Source organism: Helianthus annuus, chromosome 8 (assembly GCF_002127325.2).
Source record: "Helianthus annuus cultivar XRQ/B chromosome 8, HanXRQr2.0-SUNRISE, whole genome shotgun sequence".
Taxonomy (NCBI): Eukaryota; Viridiplantae; Streptophyta; class Magnoliopsida; order Asterales; family Asteraceae; genus Helianthus; species Helianthus annuus.
This window is the reverse complement of record NC_035440.2, coordinates 21,807,019-21,831,979: the sequence shown is the minus strand read 5'-3', so window position 1 is coordinate 21,831,979 and position 24,961 is coordinate 21,807,019. Positions and strand designations below refer to the sequence as shown.

General features: G+C 38.8%; 1 protein-coding gene and 2 long non-coding RNA genes across 3 annotated transcripts; all 3 read right to left on the bottom strand.

The window, feature by feature from the left end:
- Nucleotides 1–3,623: 3,623 nt before the first annotated feature.
- On the bottom strand, nucleotides 3,624–5,844 carry LOC118481200. The gene is made up of 3 exons (XR_004864818.1): nucleotides 5,543–5,844; nucleotides 4,265–4,320; nucleotides 3,624–3,804 (listed from the first exon to the last, which is right to left on the bottom strand). It is a non-coding gene; the product is annotated as an uncharacterized LOC118481200 (long non-coding RNA).
- A 5,088-nt stretch (nucleotides 5,845–10,932) lies between these two features.
- LOC110872329 lies at nucleotides 10,933–14,194 on the bottom strand. Its single transcript, XR_002554384.2, has 3 exons — nucleotides 12,860–14,194; nucleotides 11,582–11,637; nucleotides 10,933–11,121 (listed from the first exon to the last, which is right to left on the bottom strand). It is a non-coding gene; the product is annotated as an uncharacterized LOC110872329 (long non-coding RNA).
- Nucleotides 14,195–19,437: 5,243 nt separating this feature from the next.
- On the bottom strand, nucleotides 19,438–20,475 carry LOC118481199. The gene has a single exon (XM_035976516.1). The coding sequence runs from the start codon at nucleotides 20,384–20,386 to the stop codon at nucleotides 19,697–19,699; it is 690 nt and encodes a 229-aa protein (XP_035832409.1). The 5' UTR covers nucleotides 20,387–20,475; the 3' UTR covers nucleotides 19,438–19,696.
- Nucleotides 20,476–24,961: the final 4,486 nt, after the last annotated feature.

Sequence of the window (24,961 nt, the reverse complement as noted above, 5' to 3'; positions counted from 1 at the left end):
TAAAGCATAACAGTTGCACAAAATTGCTTCTTTTAGAGGTGTGTACGGTTCGGTTCGGTTTTGAGTCGTAACCATAATCGAAACCGATATGATCGGTCATTACATATCCTTAACCAATCGGTTTGGTTATTTTGGTTTTGGATAATTCGATTATTGTTCGGTTCCGGTTAAATAACCATTTTTTTATTTTTTATTTTTTTATAGTTTGTGTAAGTTGTTGTTGTTGACTTGTTGGGAAGGTGTGAATGATATAAATACAATTAAAAAAAACTAAAAATTCACATGAAAGTAACAAGGATCTTCATTAACAATTAAACCATAAACAAAATGCAACTGAAACCATTAGCAAGATAGCAACTACCTAGACGAGCAAATGTTATACAACCCAATCCACTAACATAAGGGTTTAAATCCAACAAAATAGCATCATAATGTTAACCCGAAAATCAAAAGTAGGCACGTGTTACGTGAAGCCACAATAATACAAAAAAAGGTGCCTAGAGTTTTAAAGTTAACAAAGTTTTAAACCAAAAAAGCTACAAGTTCTACTTCTAGACGTTAGTCCCAATCTTCATCTTCATCATCTTCAACAATCGAGTCTTTGGGAGTTTTCTTTCAGAGTATGCAATCTACAAAAGCGCACATAAATATATTAATATCTAAGTAAAAAAAGAACATGTAAATTGAAAATGTTATTACCAATTTCCATATTCTCCAAAGCATCAACCAACACCTCTAGTTGTTCACCATGCACGTAAAGATCTTGCAAATCTTTTGGTGTAGACCGTAACCAATCTTGGGCACAAATCAATCCCTCTGTAGTTTTAGGAGTAAGAGAGCTCCTATATTTATCAAACACCCCTACCACCGGTGCTAAAAGCCGACTCGGATTCAACAGTTGAGATTGGCATTCCTAAAACATGCTTAGCAATTTCAGAGAGAATAAGGAACTTAATCTTATTTGCCTTCCACCAAACTAAAACATCAAATGTTTCCTCTCTTTTTTCCGTTCCATCACGTAAATAAATTTCTACTTCATGATCATCAAGAACTTCTTCACCTTCCTCCTCTAAATACTTTCTGTAACCATCTTCTAAGTCAACATACCCAACATCATCAAGCAAATTACGCGTGGATGATGAAGCACTTTGTCGCTCCTTTGTTTTAGCTACCTTTAGCTTATAATGATCAAACATATGTATAGATTTTTAAATCAACAATAAAGTCTCGCACCCTTTTACAACTATATGTATAGATTTTTAAATCAACAAAATTTATTTTTAAATCTCACCCTATTTTACAACTCATTTAGTTTCTAGTTAGTAGTTACTACAAAATGTACAGATTTCTATTTAGTTTCTAGTTAGTAGTTACTACAAAATGTACAGATTTCTAAATCAACTTTCACTTTAAGTTATGAAGTTTGTTTTGGGGTACACAAAATGGAACGAAACATAATAGAACATGGACTTACAGAGAGAACCGACGTCGAGCAGAGAAGCAGCGTCCAGTAGAACCGAGATCGTATTAGCAGAGCGGGAAAGTTGGAATGTTGTCGTTTTTGAGCGGGAGAACCAGAATGACGATACGTATTATGATCTAGGATAGGGTTTGAATTGTTTTTCACTTTCATTTGTTTTATAATTAGTGTAATGGCCCCTACATTTGACATTTGTTTTTTATTAATGTAAAATGGGCCTACTAAGGGGTTGTTTGGCAACATCTGAACCAATAAGTGCTGAATGAATAAGAGGTCTGAATGGATAAGAGGGTCTGAACCAGTAAGTGCTGAACCAATAAAACGTTGTTTTGTTGCACATCTGAATGATGAGTAAAATGACATTTTTATCCCTGAACAAAACAAAATACCCAGGCTTTAAAACAAAAGTTGTTCTCTCTCTAAATTCGATCCAGATTACACCAAATTCGTTCCATTTCTTCTATCATTGCTTACAATCTAATTGATAAGAACATGTACCTATTTGATAAAAGTAGCAGCAAACAATTGAAGAAAATAATTGATCGATTACAATCTGTCTCTCACACTTCCCCATCTTCACTCTCTGCTTCTCTCTCTAATACCATAGACATCGAACCTCATCACCATCAAGTCATCAACATTCTTACAACCCATCTTCACTCTCTGCTTCTCTCTCTAAAAACACCTTCCTTGTACTCTCCATAGCAACCACCTGAAAACAATCAGAGGGAGAGGACGAGAACGGGAACGAGAAGAGAGGGAAGAGTCGGAGGGAAAGAGAGACCGGAGAAGGAGGAGGAGACGGTGGCGATGTGGAGGAGCAGAGGAGGAGGTAACAGTGGCGCTGTGGAGGAGCAGTGGAGGAGGAGACGGTGGCTATGTGGAGGAGCAGAGGAGGTGACAGTGGCGGGGATTTGTGGATGAGAGGAGAGGAGAGGAATGGGCTGTGGAAGAAGATGGGTTTTTTTTTTTTTTGTTAGGGCACAATTGTCACAAGTATCATTCAGAGTTTGGTCAGACTACTCCACATGTATGACTCGGTCAGACTATAATAAGAGGCTGGGAAGTTTTAAGAGGTATGAAACAAACAAGCTGATATCTGACTCAGTCAGACATGAGACTAATAAGAGGCTAATAAGATGCAAACAAACAGCCCCTAACTTGGGTCTAATAACAATGGGGTTCTTAAAAACTTGGACTAGATATAAATATAAGGAGTTAAATGCCTGGATAGTCCATGTGGTTTGGCCTTTTTTCACCTTTAATCCCTAACTTTCTAAAATTACCTCTATAGACCCCAACTTTTCAATTTTCGTTCCCGAATAGTCCCTGGTGTAGATGGAGGTTAGTTTTATCAGTTAAGTTGATGTAAAATGACTATAATGCCCTTAAGTAAAACAAAACGAATTAATTAAGTACTATATATAATACCAGCCACATAACTCTCGCTCTACTCTCTCCCTTTCTCTCTTTACTTTCTCTCTCTCATTTGAAAAACCATCACCACATCCACCAGCACCTCCACAATTTCCATCACCTCTCAGTCGCCACCACCACCATCACTGTCAAAACCAGCACAGCCGCCATCATCACCAGCAAATCGTCTTCACAACCACCACCATTAATCATGTTCAACAGATCTCAAACAAATTGAAACAAGCCTTCAATCCTTCACTTGTAACCAAATCGGAATAACCAAATCAACACTAAATCGGATATAAAACTCTTCATGTGCTAGAACAATAACTAAACTACATGAAATATTACCAAATGTGGATGTTTCCGGCCTATCTTAGCTTCTGTAGAAGGTTAATATGTGAATGAGTGAATGACCATGGGTTTCTGATTTGTTTTGCATCCTAAATAAATCCATATTTCCATTCTGATATCCATGTTTACATTTGAATTCACATAATAATGCATAATATCAGATGTGAATCTGCATACATGTGCTAAACGTATTAAGTACCGACTTAAGATCTTGAAAAGTCTTGTACTGATCAAGATTTGATATTTTGATCCAATGTTCCAGATGTTGGTAGACTTTATGTCACACCCCCAAATAACCACCTAGGGCATGTCCCTATTGGAGGTGCAACGATCCAACAAAGAGCCACCAATCATATCAAACACAAGTTATAAGTAAATACCAAATCAATAAAATGTATTGTTTGAAAGTTAAACCAAAACCAAAATACTGAGCGGAAGCATAAACGGATAAGTGTGTAAATGTATCAAAAGCAAATCAAGACAACTGTTTATTATGACCATAACCACTCCAGCAGCATCAGACAGCAAGCTCCCCAAGTTCCTTCAGTAATCACCTACAAGCATGTAAGCAAGTGTGTCAGACTACGCTGGTGAGTTCAAGGTTTTGTTATCGCGTCGAGTTACCAGATGTAAGTTAATGCGAGTCAATATTACGTTACGATGTTGCTTATGTTAGACACCTTAGGGAGTGTGCCCAAGTGTATCCGGGGAGTGGGTACCCCTTACGACTGATTGCTATGTTGCCTTCGTTAGATACCCTAGGGAGAGTGCCCATATGTATCCGAGGAGTGTGCCTCTAACAACCATAGCCCTATCCAGATAATTAGTTCACGTCCGTCCTTACGGCCCGGTGTGAGGTTTCCCACCTAATAGCGCTATCAACTAATCACCCCCATTGCCCTCCAGGCAAAAACCAAAACCGATTAAGTTGTTTACCCAATTTTCCCTTCCAAATGTTTACCAGTTGTCCCAAACCACCGGGACGCATGCTTGAGAAAAGTGCAGTGAACTCACCTTGATTTGCTCGGCAGATAGTCTACTTGCTAAAATAACTTTTGATCAATCGCGTCCTATAATAGTTATTACATCTAGTCAGGTTCGCACACAAGTATTACATCTAGTCATGTAGCACAGAAGACGTCACATATAACCCAAGTAACATACACCTCCTCATACAATAGTAACAGTTGGTCATGATAAGCAATTTACACATACATTATAGCATTACATAGTTGATGTTTAGTTCCTTTTTCATCAACATTAGAAATAACCAGGCCGCCCATTGGGCCCCTGATCGGTCCACTAAATGATTAGCACCACCTCAATAGTCACATGCACATTCCTATTATTATCCTAAATCAATTTAAAGTACATTACATGGTTTCTAATGTCCGGCCACTTACTTCCCTCTTACTGGACCGAATTCTAAGGCTCACATATGATTTGACCATAAAAACAAGGCCATCAAAAAAAAACACAACAGTATCCATGTGCAAGTCATTAATTAATTCTTTGGTGTGTGTGACATTAAAGCAATTTTTTTAAATGAGATGACACTCTTTTACCACATGTAGCCGTCCCCCCATTGGACCCCTTGTTTGGTCCTTTTATAGCATGACATCACAAGAAAGATAAAGGGTTCGGTCCAATCACATCTTAGGAAATCATTTATCTATCATTCAATACAATTATTATTAAATCTTGAGCAGTCGATTCAGTATGTACCAGATGTATTATATTAAGCAATCGACTAGTATACGCCAGATGTATTATATTATCAAAGTCATCATGTTAATCCTACATCTTGGTTTCATGATCACCATTAACACAGGTTGCACGGATCCAACTACGGGCTTTCTTATGGCTTTAAAACGGGGCCGAACCAACAATTCATACATATCATTAATTCGGCAAGTTCGTACATACCACATCCAACCTAGCACCTTCACGAATTCTACCACCGGTTAAGTGTAACAGTGCCCGTTCATACTACGCTTACGTATTTACGCACATACATGCAGATCTACATTCATTAAACATGTTCGCATGAATATATATACCTATAAGCATAGCATTCTGTACATTAGTTTCATAATCTTCCAACCCTTTGTTGTTTATATATATAACCATGTATCTATAGTTCCACACAGTTTCATATAGACACATATATATAGCACCACATACACACAAACACATGAAAAATCTAACCGTGATCACGAACCACGTCTCGAAACCGAAACCGCAACAAGTCTATTACTAAATCTACGGACGAGAGAGAGAGAGAAATCTTACCGGTGTTCGCCGGTGAACTCGCCGGAGAAGAAGGTAGTGGTTGGTTCGACGTAGTGTTTCGGGCGAGGAGGAGCGGTTCAGGTGAGGCGGCAGGTAGGGTTTGCGTAGAGGTAGAGATCATTATGTGTGTATATATATATATGCAAACCATGCAAAATAATCGCTGAACAAGAAGAGTCGGTGAAGGAATTCGAATGTGTGGGCCGAGATCAGGCTGGGTGGGCTGGGGGGTTTGGGTTTCGAACAGTACAGCCAAAACTAAATCTTCAAAGCGCGCGTTGCGCTGCGGATTCCACCACAATCACCCGATACTTTAACCCAGACACACCCCTCAAGTTTTGTATTCGTCTTTCCTCTATAACATGATTAGGGCACTGTATTGAACTGGTATGCCGAAACCTTTAGCAACTTCTTCGCGTTAATTTCTTAAATGAAATTAGTTTATAAAAAACTCACAACTAAAAAGTAATTAAGATAACCAAAGATTGTACCTTGAAGAAAGCAAAGGATGCTATTTTTTTTTTTTTTTTTTTTTTGATACTGAAACTACAAACTTTATCGTAGCTTGCAAAATTAACTTATAGATGTTTTCCCAATCTGCTCACAAATATACATCATAGCAAGCTAATCACATTGCATTACAAATCAGACATAACTTATTCATGAACTTTATGATAAACCTTTATAATTTTGTATACAAACGAGTTAACGCTAACCCGCGCGTTGCGGCGGGATGTTGATAACGTGTTCGGTTTACTTTGATGATATGCATACATGATCGGCTAATGCTCTATTGTGCAATATGTGAACATGTGTTGGCTAAATCTTAATCAAAACCATACATAATCTACAAAATTGTTTTGTAAATATGTTGTATCATTCAAACTTTGCTACTCCTGTTGACTATTGCGTTCAAAACAATAAAGAAATTTCTATTTTGACTTTTCAATTCAAAAAATTCTGTTAAAAAAAAACAATTTGCGAACAACACATATAGGAGAGGTAATTTGTAGTCAGTTTGGCAAATTGAATGAGAAGGGCAAGAAATTTCTATTTTGACTTTTCAATTCAAAAAATTCTGTTAAAAAAAACAATTTGCAAACAACACATATAGGAGAGGTAATTTGTAGTCAGTTTGGCAAATTGAATATCGAATGTCTTCACGAATTTACACAAACACACACACATTCAAACTAATTCATCACCGTCAACACTTTGATTTGATTGTGGGTAAAAAAAAGGTTCAATCTTTTCCAAGTATCTATATCTTAAAATCATTACTGCAAATAAATAACATAATCTTTTATCAATAATGATAAAAAAAACCACACAGAAACAGACGAAATGTCTAATTAAAAACATTTGATTCATTTGAATTTAATTATTATTATGATATTCTTTGCACAAAGTAGAATGATCACATAGTTTCACTAAAATGGCAAATTAAGTAAAATCGCAATTGGTATATAAATACGGAAAATGAAAAGCAAATGATAGATTGTTGATAATTCGTCAAGAAATTCAAATTTACAAAGGTATAAATGGAATAAAATCAAAGGAATGTCTTGCGTAAAAGTTAAAAATGGTGATAGTAAAGATTTTGTAAAACGGTTACAAATAGTCTAGAATTACGGTGAAAATTAAGATGGTGGCGGTTGAATTTTTATTAGGTTGGAAAGTGGGTAAATAAATGGATTGATTAATTCATGTAATCTACAGATACGAAACGGTGTTATTCTTTTAAAGTCAAGCGGTGCTATCAATCCAATGAAACAATGGAACATTCATAAGGGAAGAAGTTATTTAATTCATGTGGCAAGAAGAGAAAAAAGAAAGAAAAAAATAGCGAAATAAGTGTAGAGGGGGAATCGAATTCTGGGTTCTCTTCGTTGGGGAAAAGTTGCGACCACCACCCACACATAGAAGATCTTGTGATGTTCATTCCATTTAGTTAGTATACGTATAATACCGACGTGACTTTTAATGAATGGGTACAAACCCTAAGTTGGTAATTGTATATATGTATAGTATCTCCGTATATCATTATCATAGACAGTAATGAAATTCATAGTTTTCGCTGTTATTGCAGACACATGTGAATTTGAAATTGTATTAGTAATCTTAGTATATCATAGTCCCAACTAAAGAAGGAAAAAAAACAAAAATCATGGTGAAAACATATGATTGAATTCACTGAACATAAAATTTTTTAATATTACCTTTGATGTGATCGTAAATGGTGTAAGGTTAATTGAGATTGAAGAGTAAGCAATGGAATTATTTTGGAATATTGTAGAATTGGGCGAGTCGGTACTCGGTATTATTAAGTATTAAAAGAGACTACGATGATGTGGCGTTCAATTTGATTTTTCTGAACTGTCGTTATGTTTCGTTAATGCCTCTTTGTTGCTTTAGTATGATAATAAACAAAAGGGTGAGTGTAATAAAGGGGTGTGTTTTAAATAAAAGGGTGGATGAAAACAAAGAGTTATGTGTTTTAAAGAAAAGGGGATATGTTTAAGGGGTATGTGTTTTAAATAAAAGGGTGGTGTAATAAATGGGTATATGTTTTAAACAAAAGGGTGCATGCAACCCTTGTAAGTATATAATATAATAATTAAGTAAGGGGTATGTATGTGTGGTTTTTTAAAAGTCACAACTTTTCATTTCAGAGATGCAACCCTTATAAGTATGTAATATAATAATTATAAGCAAAGGGGTATGTATGTGTGATTTTTTAAAAGTCACAACTTTTCATTTTAGAGATGCAACCCTTGTAAGTATATATAATATAATAATTAAGCAAAGGGTATGTATGTGTGTTTTTCAAAAGTCACAACTTTTCATTTTAGAGAGACAACTCAAGTTACTTTTTGTAGGGTTATATAATAATTATGACTAAGTATTATGTTGATTTATTTAATTATTACTATTATTATTATAATATAAATATATTTATACCCACAATGCATCAACAATGTCGTGTACAGTATCCATGCTATCTTTTGACCCTCTAAGGTTTCGGGTTGCGTGAGTAGGTTGGGTTGGCAAGCGAGATATATGATTTGGTTCAAACGGTTCGGATCGGTATAATACGATAAAGATTTGGTTTCAAATATTCGTTGACGCACTAGAATTTTAATGAGCATATAATTAATCCATCAAATAACTGTAAGATTTGATTTATAAAAGAGAAATAGATGGGCCTTTATCTCAAAGTTACGAGTTGTCACATCATTCCCAACTTGAAAGAAATTTCGTCCCGAAATTTAGCACGTAGTCTCAGAGGAAGCTGACTGGGTTGCGTGGTTTTTTTTTTTTCTGGTTTTCCTGGGGTGTCACATCCTTCCCCCGTTGATTTGGAATTTCGTCCCGAAATTCCGCAGGACGATAGGAGTGAGGTCGATAGAAAAGGTCTGATCCACAAGAACAAGATTGCAACCCTAGACTTTTACCGTTTGCTAGCTCTACTATGTACTTGGTGTTCAAAAGTGTTGAGGTACGATTAAACATTTGACTTACTTTTAAAGACTCGAAACTAGTATCGGCACTCGAATAAATTAAAACAGTAACCTAAAAGTCGTCAAGTAGAAACTCACCCTGACCGATCACGAAGACACGTCCCCTAGCACCATTGTCGTCGTTGTTACCCCCATTGTTGTTCCCATTTCCTTGGTTGTTGTTGTTCTGATTCTGATTCAGCTGGGGGCAGTCTCTTTTGAAATGGTCTTCCGCACCACACTGAAAGCATCCCCTGTTGCCTTGCTCTTGCTGCTGTTGCTGGTTCTGTTGTTGCTGATGTCCGGGCTGTGGGACTCTACAATCTTTGGCTTCGTGGCCTGCTTTACCACACCTGTTACATGTTCGTCCACACTGCCCGAAGTGATGATAGCCGCACTTGCCACACTGAGGCTTCTTTCCTGCATAAGACCTCTGACCTTGATTCACTGAGGGTGACTGGCTAAAACTGCGAGTACTGCCAGTGTCTGTCTTCTTTTGGGGCTGAACCGAGTTGGACGCTTTGTCCATATTACCCCACTTGCGTTTACTATCAGTGACAGGAGTAGTGGCGGCGGTGGCGGCAGTAGTAGCTTTAGAAATACGTGGTGGCAGTGAGTCGCTCTCCACCTCCTGGTCAACGATTTTATGTGCCAGTCTGACGATCTGGGTTAGATTATTGAGGTTCGCTGCTGTAACTAAACCCTTCACCCGTGGAGGTAACCCCTTAATAAACAACTCGATTCTTCGAGGCATGGGTCGGGACAAGTTCGGACACAAATCAGCTAACTCATACGATCGCTTCACATACGCCTCGATTTCTGACCCCACCATTGTCAGATGATAGTACTCATTCTCTAACTTCGCTATTTCATCTCGAGGACAGTATTCCTCTCTCATCAGTTCTTTAAAATCATCCCACGTAGTGGCGTTCGCCGCCTCAATACCTAGCAGTTGGACCTGGGCATTCCACCAGGTCAAGGCACCATCCTCAAGCGTGCCTGTTGCATACTTCACGCGGTCCCCCACAGGACAGTTGCACATAGCAAACACTGACTCAGCTTTCTCGAACCACCTTATAAGTCCCACAGCCCCTTCCGTTCCGCTGAAGGTCTGTGGCTTGCAATCCATAAACATTTTGAACGTACAGACAGGCTGGTTGTTTGGGTGCGCAGCTTGGTAGGCTGCCAGAGCCTCAGCCACACGTGTGTTTATCAGGTTGGTTAACTCAGCCTGAGTCATGTTGATGCTACCACGACCGTGTCCTCGTCCACTCATGTTTCTTTAATAGGAGAAGGGAACGAATTTAGAAGTCGAGAACGAGAAAAGTATTCAGTGTTATCACGTTAAGGGCGATTAACTACTATGTTCGTACACAAACAGGGAAGAACCCCTCTTACACTCGTTAAGCCTCATTGGGATTTGCATGCACCACGCGTTATTATTATGTGTGCACCCATGATAATAAGGCGGTTTGCATGCTCCTCTCAATGCTTCTTAACTTATGTTCGAAGTTTCTCCCACTCCAATCAACACAAATTAAGCACTACCAACAAGATGAGAATTTACTAGATGTAAGTGTTATGTTACACTATCAATGTGTCATGATGTCTACCCTGTCGTATTGTGCATGCTATACATATAGTTACGTTTACTAAACATATAAGCATAAGCTAAGGAGGAACGAACCTTGCAGTCTGAAGCTGAGTGTCATGGTCATCGTTTGGATCAATTCGGTTATAGTCTGGTTTTATGAAAACATTTTAAAACCGAGTTCTCTATAACCAGTGGCTCTGATACCAAACTGTCACACCCCCAAATAACCACCTAGGGCATGTCCCTATTGGAGGTGCAACGATCCAACAAAGAGCCACCAATCATATCAAACACAAGTTATAAGTAAATACCAAATCAATAAAATGTATTGTTTGAAAGTTAAACCAAAACCAAAATACTGAGCGGAAGCATAAACGGATAAGTGTGTAAATGTATCAAAAGCAAATCAAGACAACTGTTTATTATGACCATAACCACTCCAGCAGCATCAGACAGCAAGCTCCCCAAGTTCCTTCAGTAATCACCTACAAGCATGTAAGCAAGTGTGTCAGACTACGCTGGTGAGTTCAAGGTTTTGTTATCGCGTCGAGTTACCAGATGTAAGTTAATGCGAGTCAATATTACGTTACGATGTTGCTTATGTTAGACACCTTAGGGAGTGTGCCCAAGTGTATCCGGGGAGTGGGTACCCCTTACGACTGATTGCTATGTTGCCTTCGTTAGATACCCTAGGGAGAGTGCCCATATGTATCCGAGGAGTGTGCCTCTAACAACCATAGCCCTATCCAGATAATTAGTTCACGTCCGTCCTTACGGCCCGGTGTGAGGTTTCCCACCTAATAGCGCTATCAACTAATCACCCCCATTGCCCTCCAGGCAAAAACCAAAACCGATTAAGTTGTTTACCCAATTTTCCCTTCCAAATGTTTACCAGTTGTCCCAAACCACCGGGACACATGCTTGAGAAAAGTGCAGTGAACTCACCTTGATTTGCTCGGCAGATAGTCTACTTGCTAAAATAACTTTTGATCAATCGCGTCCTATAATAGTTATTACATCTAGTCAGGTTCGCACACAAGTATTACATCTAGTCATGTAGCACAGAAGACGTCACATATAACCCAAGTAACATACACCTCCTCATACAATAGTAACAGTTGGTCATGATAAGCAATTTACACATACATTATAGCATTACATAGTTGATGTTTAGTTCCTTTTTCATCAACATTAGAAATAACCAGGCCGCCCATTGGGCCCCTGATCGGTCCACTAAATGATTAGCACCACCTCAATAGTCACATGCACATTCCTATTATTATCCTAAATCAATTTAAAGTACATTACATGGTTTCTAATGTCCGGCCACTTACTTCCCTCTTACTGGACCGAATTCTAAGGCTCACATATGATTTGACCATAAAAACAAGGCCATCAAAAAAAAACACAACAGTATCCATGTGCAAGTCATTAATTAATTCTTTGGTGTGTGTGACATTAAAGCAATTTTTTTAAATGAGATGACACTCTTTTACCACATGTAGCCGTCCCCCCATTGGACCCCTTGTTTGGTCCTTTTATAGCATGACATCACAAGAAAGATAAAGGGTTCGGTCCAATCACATCTTAGGAAATCATTTATCTATCATTCAATACAATTATTATTAAATCTTGAGCAGTCGATTCAGTATGTACCAGATGTATTATATTAAGCAATCGACTAGTATACGCCAGATGTATTATATTATCAAAGTCATCATGTTAATCCTACATCTTGGTTTCATGATCACCATTAACACAGGTTGCACGGATCCAACTACGGGCTTTCTTATGGCTTTAAAACGGGGCCGAACCAACAATTCATACATATCATTAATTCGGCAAGTTCGTACATACCACATCCAACCTAGCACCTTCACGAATTCTACCACCGGTTAAGTGTAACAGTGCCCGTTCATACTACGCTTACGTATTTACGCACATACATGCAGATCTACATTCATTAAACATGTTCGCATGAATATATATACCTATAAGCATAGCATTCTGTACATTAGTTTCATAATCTTCCAACCCTTTGTTGTTTATATATATAACCATGTATCTATAGTTCCACACAGTTTCATATAGACACATATATATAGCACCACATACACACAAACACATGAAAAATCTAACCGTGATCACGAACCACGTCTCGAAACCGAAACCGCAACAAGTCTATTACTAAATCTACGGACGAGAGAGAGAGAGAAATCTTACCGGTGTTCGCCGGTGAACTCGCCGGAGAAGAAGGTAGTGGTTGGTTCGACGTAGTGTTTCGGGCGAGGAGGAGCGGTTCAGGTGAGGCGGCAGGTAGGGTTTGCGTAGAGGTAGAGATCATTATGTGTGTATATATATATATGCAAACCATGCAAAATAATCGCTGAACAAGAAGAGTCGGTGAAGGAATTCGAATGTGTGGGCCGAGATCAGGCTGGGTGGGCTGGGGGGTTTGGGTTTCGAACAGTACGTTCCACAGCCAAAACTAAATCTTCAAATTTGTAACCAATAATTATGACTAAGTATTATGTTGATTTATTTAATTATTACTATTATTATTATAATATAAATATATTTATACCCACAATGCATCAACAATGTCGTGTACAGTATCCATGCTATCTTTTGACCCTCTAAGGTTTCGGGTTGCGTGAGTAGGTTGGGTTGGCAAGCGAGATATATGATTTGGTTCAAACGGTTCGGATCGGTATAATACGATAAAGATTTGGTTTCAAATATTCGTTGACGCACTAGAATTTTAATGAGCATATAATTAATCCATCAAATAACTGTAAGATTTGATTTATAAAAGAGAAATAGATGGGCCTTTATCTCAAAGTTACGAGTTGTCACACTTTAGGCCCTTCATAGAATATGAACGATTATCCCAACTTTATGCTTTAATGAAAAAAATACATAATACACTCATCTTCACACTCTGTTTCTCTAAAATCCTAAAAAAAGATTGGTCTAAAACCTTGATAACTGAAAAATTAGGGCAAAAGAAACACAACAAACAGAGATTCAAGTTAGATTTCGGAAGCGGGTCTGATGTCCGGCGACCCACGTCGTCGTCTGGAAAACCTGCAACTTTGATTCCGGCCACAACCACCATGGACAACCACTGTCTCTTCTCTCCCTCTAGCTATCGCTCTCTTTGCTGGCTATGTTTCTTTCTCCCTCTCTGTATCGCTCTCTTGTCTCTCTATCTGCATCCTCTTTTTCTCTGTAAGTTTTTGTGTTCTCTCTCTATAGAGTATGCAGGGAAGAAGATGAAGATGAGTTGATGAAAGTAGAGGTAATTGGGGGTGGGTTGGGGTAATGAAGGTGGGCCTATAAAAATAATATTTATTTTAGTGTTTTAATTTATTAGATTTAATTAGTAATGGTACTTTAGTCATTTTAAACACATTTAACTGGACAAACTAACTGACATCCACTCCAGGGACTATCCGGGAACGAAATTGAAAAAGTTGGGGACTATAGGTGTAATTTTAGAAAGTTAGGAACTAAAGGTGAAAAATGCCAAACCACAAGGACTATTCGGGCATTTAACTCTAAATATAAGAGTAAACTGCCATTTTGGTCCTTGAGGTTTGGTCAATTTTGTCATTTTACTTCAAAACTCAAACCTTTTAAATCTGGGTCCTTATGATCAGGGGCGGATTTAGCATGGTTACATGGGTTCCGAGGAACCCATTCGATTCGAAGAAAATGGAAAAAATTAGTGTAAACCTTGTATGATTTGGGAAAAAATAATGAAAATTAAGTGAAAAACTACCAAAAGGAACCCAGTGGAATCCGACCCTGGATCCGATACTGCTTATGGTTTCACTTTTATTGTCATTTTGGTACAAAAATCAAATCATCTGATATTTGGCTAATAAAATCTGGTTATTTTGTCTTTTTCCTCAGGGGCAAAATGGTCAATATGAATTTATTATATCATATTAATTAAATTAAATATCCATTTTACCTTATAAAAGCAGATATATGTTCATCTTCTTCGTCTTCTCCCCACATCCAAACCCTAATCCCTAATCCATCATCTTCTCCCCCTGCAACCGTCTGATCGACAACACCACCATTGTTGATTTCAATCTCAGCAATTTTAAACTATTTCCCTTACATCCTAAAAAGATGTGGATTTTTTACTTGAGTAATTTACGTGTTTATTTAGTCAATCATCAATTTAATCAAATGTAGCTTTACAAAACTTGGCTAAGTCTACCGAATTTATACTACGTTATAAATTAGGGTCAAATGTAAGGCATCATTCTATATTGTATCAATGCTGTTATGGGGAGAATAAAAAATCATCAAATACAATTAAGAGAGATAATTGAAAGCAGGATGTGACATGAGCTGAGAAGTAATAGTAATACTAGCCTGAAATCGGCATCGAAAACACCAGGTGCAGCAACAACAGTGACCGGTTCGGTAGGTTGAGTCGTCAACGTTATTATGTGAGTGATTTGGAACGGCGATGTAGCGGTTGACATTTGTGGAGAAAATCTTCTGCTGAGATTTTGAATTGGAGGTAATTTGTTGATTCGTGAGGAGAGAATAGAGATGGAGGCGGAGCATCTACTCCAAACCGTCATCGTTTGCCCTGCCCTTCACGCAAAGTAGAAATATTAAATAAATAAAAAGTAAAATGTCCGGATAGTCAAGTGGTTTTGTAAATAAATAATCTTCTCCTCACATGTTGCGGATAATGGTGCATCCCCGCCATATGCTACCGCAACACCACCATTGTCGATCAAACGGTTGCAGGGGGAGAAGATAAGGAATTAGGGATTATGGTTTAGGTGTGAGAAGAAGATGAACATATATATGTTTTTATAAGGTAAAGGGATATTTAATTTAATTAATAACATGCTATAATAAATTCATATTGATTATTTTACCTATGAGGAAAAAAACAAAATAACCAAATTATATTAGCCAAATACCAGGTGATTTGATTTTTGGACAAAAATGTCAATAAAAGTGAAACCACAGAGACCCATATTTAAAAGGTTTGAGTTTTGGACTAAAATGGCAAAAGTGACCAAACCTCAGGGACCAAAATAGCAGTTTACTCTAAATATAATCACAAAATTATGCATTGGGCCAAAGTATCGGTCTGGTTATGGATTAGTTGTTAACCGTAACTGAACCGATTTTTTCGGTTACTATAAAAAAAGGATAACCGAACAGTCGGTTAAGGCTCGGTTCAGTTATTTAGGTTATATGCTCACCCCTAGCATGTTTATATCTGTTTATAGTTAGGCTATGGGGTGTGGAGGAGGATAGTCCTTAAAGGATGATCTGTCATGTAGGCGTCCACGTCAGCGGATGTACGGATGAGTCTAAAGGGGATGGAACAAAGGTGTGGGGGATGGTCCCCTATATATATATATATATATACGGTATGGTTCATGCAAGAACCACTTTTATTTTGAGAACTACGAGAACCAATGTGAATACAACAAAATAAACTCACTACACCAACAAAAACCTAAAAAAACGTAACACCCCCCCCCCAGCTAAATGCTAAAAACTAAACCCCCCCCCCTCCACCAAAAAAAAAAACCCTTAAAAATCTAAAAAACACATAAATTTTTAATTAAAATCGCTACTTTTAGTATCAAAAAAAATTATTTAAAAAACAATTATTAACGAAAATCAGCGAGTTTAATAAAAAAATAAAAAAAAAATTGGTGTGCTTTTGTAGATATTTTTGGTTGTGTTCAAATTGGTTCTCGCAATAAAGGGTGGTTCCTAACAGATATTTCTCCTATATATATATATATATGATGTATGTTTTTTTTTGAACGGTAACTTTCTTAAGGTATTTACATCCCCAAGTCGGGGACCTAACCAAGTCTGTCCCAGACTTACGTTGTCTTAACCGGGTCCGCGCTGGGAGTGGTCAGACTTGGCTAACGGCGTTCGCCCGGAAACCGTACCGCCTCCACACGAGACACCTCGCTGGAGTAACGACCGGATTAAAACCGGGGCGGCTCAGGCTCGAACTTGCCCAACATTGGCTAACAAGCACTTACCATCATTGCCTGGTCCCCACACCTTTGCTACACCCGGGAGTCGAACTATATGTGTGTATTTGAGGGTCGTCGAGAGCGGCTGCAGGAGGACGTTGGGGACGATGACAGGCCTGAGGAGGTGGGGAGGTGATCCGAAGCTGGAGGTCAACAGGCAGGGGACGTGCCCCATACCAAATAGTCTTATATACGTCAAAAAATTATATGAATATTTAAAATTCCGTATCCTTTTAAATTTAACATTAATTTCTCTATGTTTTCATACATATAAACAATTAAAGAGAAATACATAGCTTTTGAAAACAAACAAAAAGTGCTAAAGAGAATTAATTACATGGCTTTTGAAAACAAACAAAAAGTGCTTGAAACTAATACCATATTTGTTATAGTGATGGGACACACTCATATACAAATAACATTTTTATGTAATATATTGAACTTAAGGCTGCATGATATGGAGTACCGTCCTCCACCGGGCACCGGTGCTGACGTTGACTCCATCTCGCCCCTACCGTCCTCCATCCCGTTCCGTCTTCAACGTCCATTCTTCGACGTTCAGGACGGTCCTCTAGGTGGGCCCCCTTTGTTTCATTGTTTGTTTGTGTTATTTGACTTGTACATTAGGCTTCAATACTTATACATAGGGCATAGAAATTAAAAAAAAAGAAATTGTGGGGTAGGATCATCCTCTCATACCCTCTAGTGACCATTCTTGGAAGGACTATGACGTGACGCCTACGTGGCGGATGGTCCTCCAAAGATGGGATGTCACCATACCCTCTAGCCTAATACTAGTTTTTATGTCTTATATGTTCATCCAACACTTGAATAGTACCGATTTAATTACTTCACATAACATAACAAGTGACATCACTTAAAACATTATTAAAAAAAATACGTGACTCAAATATTGGACATGTGAACACACAGAATTATTAAAACCTTGTCGTTCATATACGTATTGTAACTATTACGTGTCGGCAAAAAAAAAAAAAATACAAATTTCGTAATTAAATCATGAGAAAAATGTCCGGATAGTCCCTGTGGTTTCGTCTTTTTTCACCTATAGTCCCAAACTTTCTAAAACTACCTGAATAGTCCCCCAAGTTTTCATTTTTTGTTCCCGGATAGTCCCTGGGTCTAACTTCAGTTACTTTTCTCTGTTAAAATGATGTGAAATGACACAAATACCAACCTTAAAAGGCCAAACCATAGGGACTATCCGGGCATCTTTTTCATTTTTATTTATAAAACCTCACCACCACACTTCATCTTCAACCTCCACCCACCATCACCCTCCTCCACCCTCCACCCTCCACCATCGCCGCTGACATCATCTTCTCTCTAGTTATGTTGATGCTGCTGCTGCTACTGTTGTTTCATTTGAAAAGGCTATGACGATGGAAATTATTTCGAGGAAAATCGGAATTTACAGATCTGATCCGTATCTTGGCTAGGCAACTCGGACAATATGTATTTGATACATGCTACTGTGATTTCAGCCATGGCGGATTTCGACAGTAAACTCCGATGATAACATATTTGAGCCTATTCATTTACCTCTTTACAAGTGGAAAAGGCTCGGTTCGGTTCAAAACTAGTTCTGGCTCTTAACCGGTTTCAAGGGAGTAGTTCTCAAACTGATAAGTGGAAAAGGATCGGTTTCTGTTCGGGTCAAAAACTGTTTTTTTTTGTTGACCTCGACATGTACCTATAACCGCCTTAAATGATGAGATGAGGTGTTATGTTGTGTTATGCTCTCAATTGAATTGAGGCTCAGGTGAGAATGAGGAGGTTTCTTAGAGTAACTTTCCTCTTGCCATTTCGACTGGCAGTGTTTTCTGAGGATGATTGATGATGATGAGTGATGATGATTATGTTGCTGTTGTTCCATTTAAAAAAGGTTATGACGATTGAACTCGATTGACCCGGATCTGAACCAATCGATCCGAATCTGAACCGAGCTGCGTGAGTCGAAACAAACCGAAACTCGAACCAAAACTGAACAAGACTCGAACCCAAGCCGAAATTCGAAACGTGACCCAAACCAAATTCTGTCTACCGATTGGAAAATCATCGAAGTATTGGTGTTTACCTGAGAAACTACGGCTGCCTCCGTCGTCTACCGCTCACCGAAAAGACGGCACACCACCGTCACCGACCATCATCTTCATCGTCTCATCATCTTCACCGCCGCCTTAGCGGCGTTTCTGGTCACCGGAGTGACGGCTCCGTCGTCTGCACACTATCGCACCACCATAGAGGGGTGACCAGGCGCTGCTTCTCCATCCTAATCTCTCTCTCCCTCGCTGTTTCTCTCTCTACAGTCCTCTCTCTCTTCAATCTCTAATCCGGTGTGGATGTGAGCAGCTATGGATGTGTTCAAGGAGGAGTGGAGGTGTGCGACAACCATAAAAGATGGCGCCGGAGCTCGGCCGGCACCTCCGGCTCTGGTCACCGGACCTGTAACGAGAGAGAGAGAGAGAGATCACGAGGGTTTTGGCTGAATGTTGAAAGTGAGAGTGAAGGTTTTAATTTTTGTTTCTTTTAGAGAAAAATGCCCGGATAGTCCCTATGGTTTGGCCTTTTAAGGTAAGGGTATTTGTGTCATTTCACATCATTTTAACAGAGAAAAGTAACTGAAGTTAGACCCAGGGACTATCCGGGAACAAAAAATGAAAACTTGGGGACTATTTAGGTAGTTTTAGAAAGTTGGGGACTATAGGTGAAAAAAGGCGAAACCACAGGGACTATCCGAACATTTTTCTCTTAAATCATTTATGTATATAGTTGTCACAAAATGTCCAAAACGACTATCTCTTCAGTCTCAATTATAGGCCATGGACAATGAGATAGCATACAGTTGGACACCATAATAATAATAATAATTACAAGTAAATTCAACTATAACGAAATTTGACCAAAAAAATAATTTGACATCTTAACCATAATTATAATACAGCCGCCTGACCGTCGACCGGCAAAACATCTAAACCGGTTCAGACCGGTATCAAGCCGCTATCTTTGCCACTCTATTGGTCTGAACCAGGTTCGAAAAAGCAGCCTTGAAACTCCTCCAAACCCCAGCCTTCCTACCTTTAACCCGCACCGAACCAACCCGACCAACACACGAAACCCTAGGAGAAACCGGTTCAGTTATCAACAAACAGTAGTCCCTCCCCGGTTCAGACCGGTTCCTAAACAGCCTCACGTTTTCCACCTTATCATTATGCTTTGACCTCCCATCGGTTTGATGAACCGGTTTTTTTCTGAACCCGATTATCGACAGCTTCGGTTTCTGGTTTATGGAGACCGAGCGTCGAGAAGCTCGGGTTTGACATGGGTCTAGGTTTTTTGTGCAGGCGAACTTCACCGAAGCCTTGCGCTCCATGAACGTGTTGCGGTCTAGCCATTCAGCTACTTTGGTCTCGCAGATTGCATACGAGTCCGGCGGGTTGTTGTCCGTACAATAAACCGGGCCCGCTTCGTAATTTAATTTGTTTTCTAAATCTTGATCAAGATCTGTAATAGCACGACCATCATCATGATCTTGATCTAGATCATCATTATGACTGTGATGATCAAGATCAAGATCATGATCCGTTGGTTGGGGATTCAGATTTAGAACATGATGTTCAAATTGATGTTGTTCCTCCATGGAAGTGGTTGAAGGGTGAATTTGTGTTTGTTGTGGATGCATTGAGTGTTTTGGGTGGAGGATTGAAGAGGGGGGAGAATATTTATGTGTGAATATAGGTGGGGGGATCCTTGAAGTTTCAAAAGAAGACAGTCAAGTTATAGGACTTTTTAAGCCTCGGATTAAATGTGGGTGTTATATATATATAATAATTTATATATTACGTCTGCATGAGTACTGTTGGTGTTTAACGTTATGGTGTAAAAAGTCGCATTCGTTTTGTTTGTAGCTTGTGTCCGTTTATCATTCAACAACTCGAATTGGAAATGGAACTTGGGAGTAGTTTTTTAAAGGGATATTCACGGTTTATCATTGAACAACTTATTAGCCGATAACACCTCAAAACAAACTCAATACTAACCCAGTTTGCTTGCTGATATAAGCTGTCACGTCATCAAACCAGTGGCATATCGGTTGACACATCATCAAAAAGGGAAGCCAGATGCCACGTCTTAAAAAAGCCAAGTCATATGCCACATCAGCTGCAACGTCACACACAAGTGCCACATCAACAAAAACTAACTGGGTTAGGGTTCAATTAGTTTGGGAGTATTATCGGCTAATAAGTTGAAAGTTGAGAGTGGTGTAATACAAACTGAAAGTTATCGGCCAATTGGTGAAAGTTGATGTTATTTAAATCCAACTCGGTTTGTTTATTATTTAAAAAAATAATTATATTACTTATCCATGTTTATAACTATTTATATATTTCACATAATGCATTATTTAAAATTTTGTCATACTTTTAGGATAAACTAATTATTATGTATGTATAAATTTTTCATATAAAATAAAATATTATATGAATAGTACTATAGTAGGCTCGTCAAGGTTTATGGACAGATTTAAGCTTGTTTATATATATACACATTTTTCATATAAAATAAAACGTTATATGAATAGTACTATAGTAGGCTCGTCAAGGTTTATGGACAGATTTAAGCTCGTTATTTGAAGCTTGACCGGAGCTCATTTATCAAAAGAGCTAAAATATAAACTTTAGATTTTCTAAGCTTGACTCGATTCAAATTTTTAACAAACTGATCTTAAATTGCTCACAAACAACGCAACTCATATACATTTAAAATATTAGTGATTGTTGGCGATAACGCCCACCTCTTGTAATATATACGTTCGGGAATAACTTATATCGATAAATTAAATTCTGGAATACGAAATGGTTATTCAGTAATTAATAATAAGTGAGTATTTTTTATAAGATGAAACTATATAATTGTATGCTTTTATTTTGCCACGTAATTTGATATAGTTAGTTATGGTCAACAAATGATATTGCATTTTCTTTTGTTTGTTACGGTCATATATAAGTTTTGACCATATCTACACTCATATGATTAAACGATAATAAATAATCTTTACAAGACTTGGTTTTATGAGAAGTCGTGATCATAACTTTCTAAAAGAATTAAATAAAAACTAATGACTTTTTCATGATGATGCAAATTTTCATTTTTCTTTTTCGTAAGAAAAAATATATAATGAACAAACACGATGCAAATAACTTAAAAGTGTTTTTATTTTTGTATTTAAATCTTTATATGAACACGTGATTTAGTAGAATAGAAAAAGCAAACTATAAAAGGAGTTTTTGAATTATTCGTCAATTATGACACGATTTGAAGCATGAAACAAACACGATACGAATATGTGTAGTTAAACTATGTTATTTGTTTAATCATTCTAAACAGGTTGATTAAAATTAAACAGGTTGACAGGTTATTTGGTTCAATTCTAAAATAATTTTTTTCCAGCTCATTTCACCCGTCAGATAATGGTTCACAAGGGTCACGCTTGGGTTACATGAATAGTTAAAGTGTTTGAGCCAATGACATCTAGCTCAAGTGGTAGGAGGACTTGAATTTTTCTTTGAAGATTCAAGTTTAATTCTCATTTGGTGCAAAAAAGGAGTGTGGCATTGGTGGGCAGTGATAGGAGACTCAGGGAATCCTGGGTTTGATCCTTGAGCCAAACGGGTTTTACTGTAATTTTATCGTCGTACCTACGGGCGAGTGGGTTACAGGGTTTTCCTCGGAATTGATGGTGGACGACTCGGGTTACTCTCGGAGTACTCCGTTTGTCCAGTGAGTGCTCCAATAGTGCTCGGGATTGATTTGTTGACCGTTAAAAAAAAAAAATGTTAAAGTGTTTGAGTTAAAGGTTAATGGAATAATATATTTGTCTTGCTCGGATGTATTAATTTCCAATGCATCTATGATTGATACTAAGTTATAAAAACCTGAACTTTGCATCGATGCATTAGACTAGATGGTATGGGGGGCCGTCCCCCTCCGTCCCGGACCGTTGCCGTTCCGCACACCATCCCGCCCCCCTCGTTGACGTCGTGACCGTCTCCATGGAGACGCTGGGGACGAAGCAGAACAAGACAAAACCCATTTCCATTTCCAGTGTTTCCTTTGCAAAAATAAAAAAAAAATTAATTGCCATAATTAGTGGGGTAGGATCATCCTCCCATTTCCAGTGTTTTGCCATGGCGGATCATCCTCTATAAGACTATGATGTGGCGCCTACGTGACGGATCATTCTCCAAGAAAGGATGGTCACCATACCGCATAGCCTTATAAATATATGTATCATACTCGCATGCAAGTTTATGTGCACCCATAAGAGTGTAAAAATCATTGGTTAACCATGTTAATTTGTGTCTCTTACTATAATTACTACTATAATGAAACGACTTTCTTCATCGGAAACCTACCAGCCAAAGTTTCTAGCTTTCTTCTCTGGGAGGCTTTCGAAGGTTTTGGCCACATGACGGATGCCTATGTTCCCAGGAAAAAGGATAAATTTGGCAATACGTTTGGATTCATTAGGTTTGAGGAAGTTAAAGACATCGCTGCATTGCAACAGGAGTTGGGATCTGTCAGATTTGACAAAAGCAAGATCTATATCAAACAGGCAAAATTTGTGAAGGAGACAGATAGGCAGCCAAACCAGAAGTACCCGTTGAATAAAGTGACGGTAAGGCAACATAAAGGCAAACCAACCCAGGTATGGAAAACTGCAAATAACAACGTGCGTCCCTCCAACTACAGAGATGCATTAACGTCTGGCTTAACCAAGTCAACGTTACCAAACGACGCGGCAATAAACACTAAAGAACCGTTTGTGTCGACGGGATTCCAAGATGCAAGCGTCCCGGAAATTACTCCGGAACTTCATCTTCAAGAAGGAGAAGCTTCTCGTAATTGGAGGCATAGATCTCTCATTGGCCTTATCAGAAACCCTCATGACCTGAAACACTTGGGAGAGTTATTGGATTCCGTTGACCTAAACGGGTTTTCACTGCAATACCTCGGTGGCCTCAGGGTTTTACTTGTATTCTCGAACCAGGATTTGGCTACGGATTTCAGGAACAACAAAGACGGGCTTTGGTCGATATGGTTCACTGAACTAAATCCATGGGAGGGACAACACTTTCCTTTTCAGCGATTGGCATGGGTATCAATAAGGGGTGTCCCACTACAACTGTGGGATCCAATTGTGTTTGATCAGATCGGAGCACTAAAAGGCAGGGTCGTCTCTTCATCAACGGCATCGGCCATGGATTTTGATCTCTCGGTTAGTCGGGTCTGCATCCTCACAGAGGCCATCGGTAGAATTAATTGTAAATTAACTATCATGTGGGATGATATCCCGCGTACAATCTGGTTATCGGAGGAAGAAACTTTTGTGGTTCCAAATTTCTCGTTTACAAGCAGGGAGGCTTCGCCGGAAAAAACTCCGGAAACTCCGGTGAAGGATCATGAACCGTCGGGGGGTAACAACGTAGAAGATGAAAAGTTGGAAAAGTCATCATCATCCATGCAAATGCATGGGAAAGATCGTACGCCGGTTTCACAATTCCAAGACACCTCTCTCTCCAAATCATGCTGTCAAATTGATGGTAACCCTTCTCCCAACACTGATGACTCATCTGTGGGCCCCTATGACACACCCCCACCTCCTCCCCCTAATCGTTCTAGACAACCTGACCTTTGGGCTGAGAATTCTAATGTGGGCCTAAATGAACTTTTTAATAACACTGGTAGCCCAAATATTCCTAACACCCCGCCATCTAAGCCCAGGCAGCCCAATTCCCCTCCTACTCCACACCGGCCCAACCCAAATGTTGACCTAAACCAAACCTCTCCGGATCCTTTCAATATCATGGACCTCCTCAATACTGAGGTCACTTCTGTACAACCTATTGACCTAAATATCCCCCCTGCTCCTCTTACCGCTGCACAACCCCAACCACCTCCAGCAGTTGGCCGGAAAGGCAATATGCGAAAACCTAAAGCTCGTTTTCCCTCTATGAGAATGAAGGACACCCTATGGGCCCCAAAAATCGGTGAAATATCCAAACAAAAAAACAAACCCAATGCCACATACCCACCAGAGACCAACGATAGCTGTGCAAACCCTCCGGAAAAAACCGATGTAGAAAAGGAAGCTGATTTAACAGCAGAGGTAGGTGAATGCTTGGGGTTCAATATGTCAAGTGCTGCGAACAGGCTGAAGCAGCTGATCAATAGCGAACAGGTGACGATTGGTCCT

Coding starts and splice junctions, on each gene's coding strand:
- LOC118481199 (XM_035976516.1), bottom strand. CDS start 20,386: ATGCATCCACAACAAACACAAATTCACCCTTCAACCACTTCCATGGAG.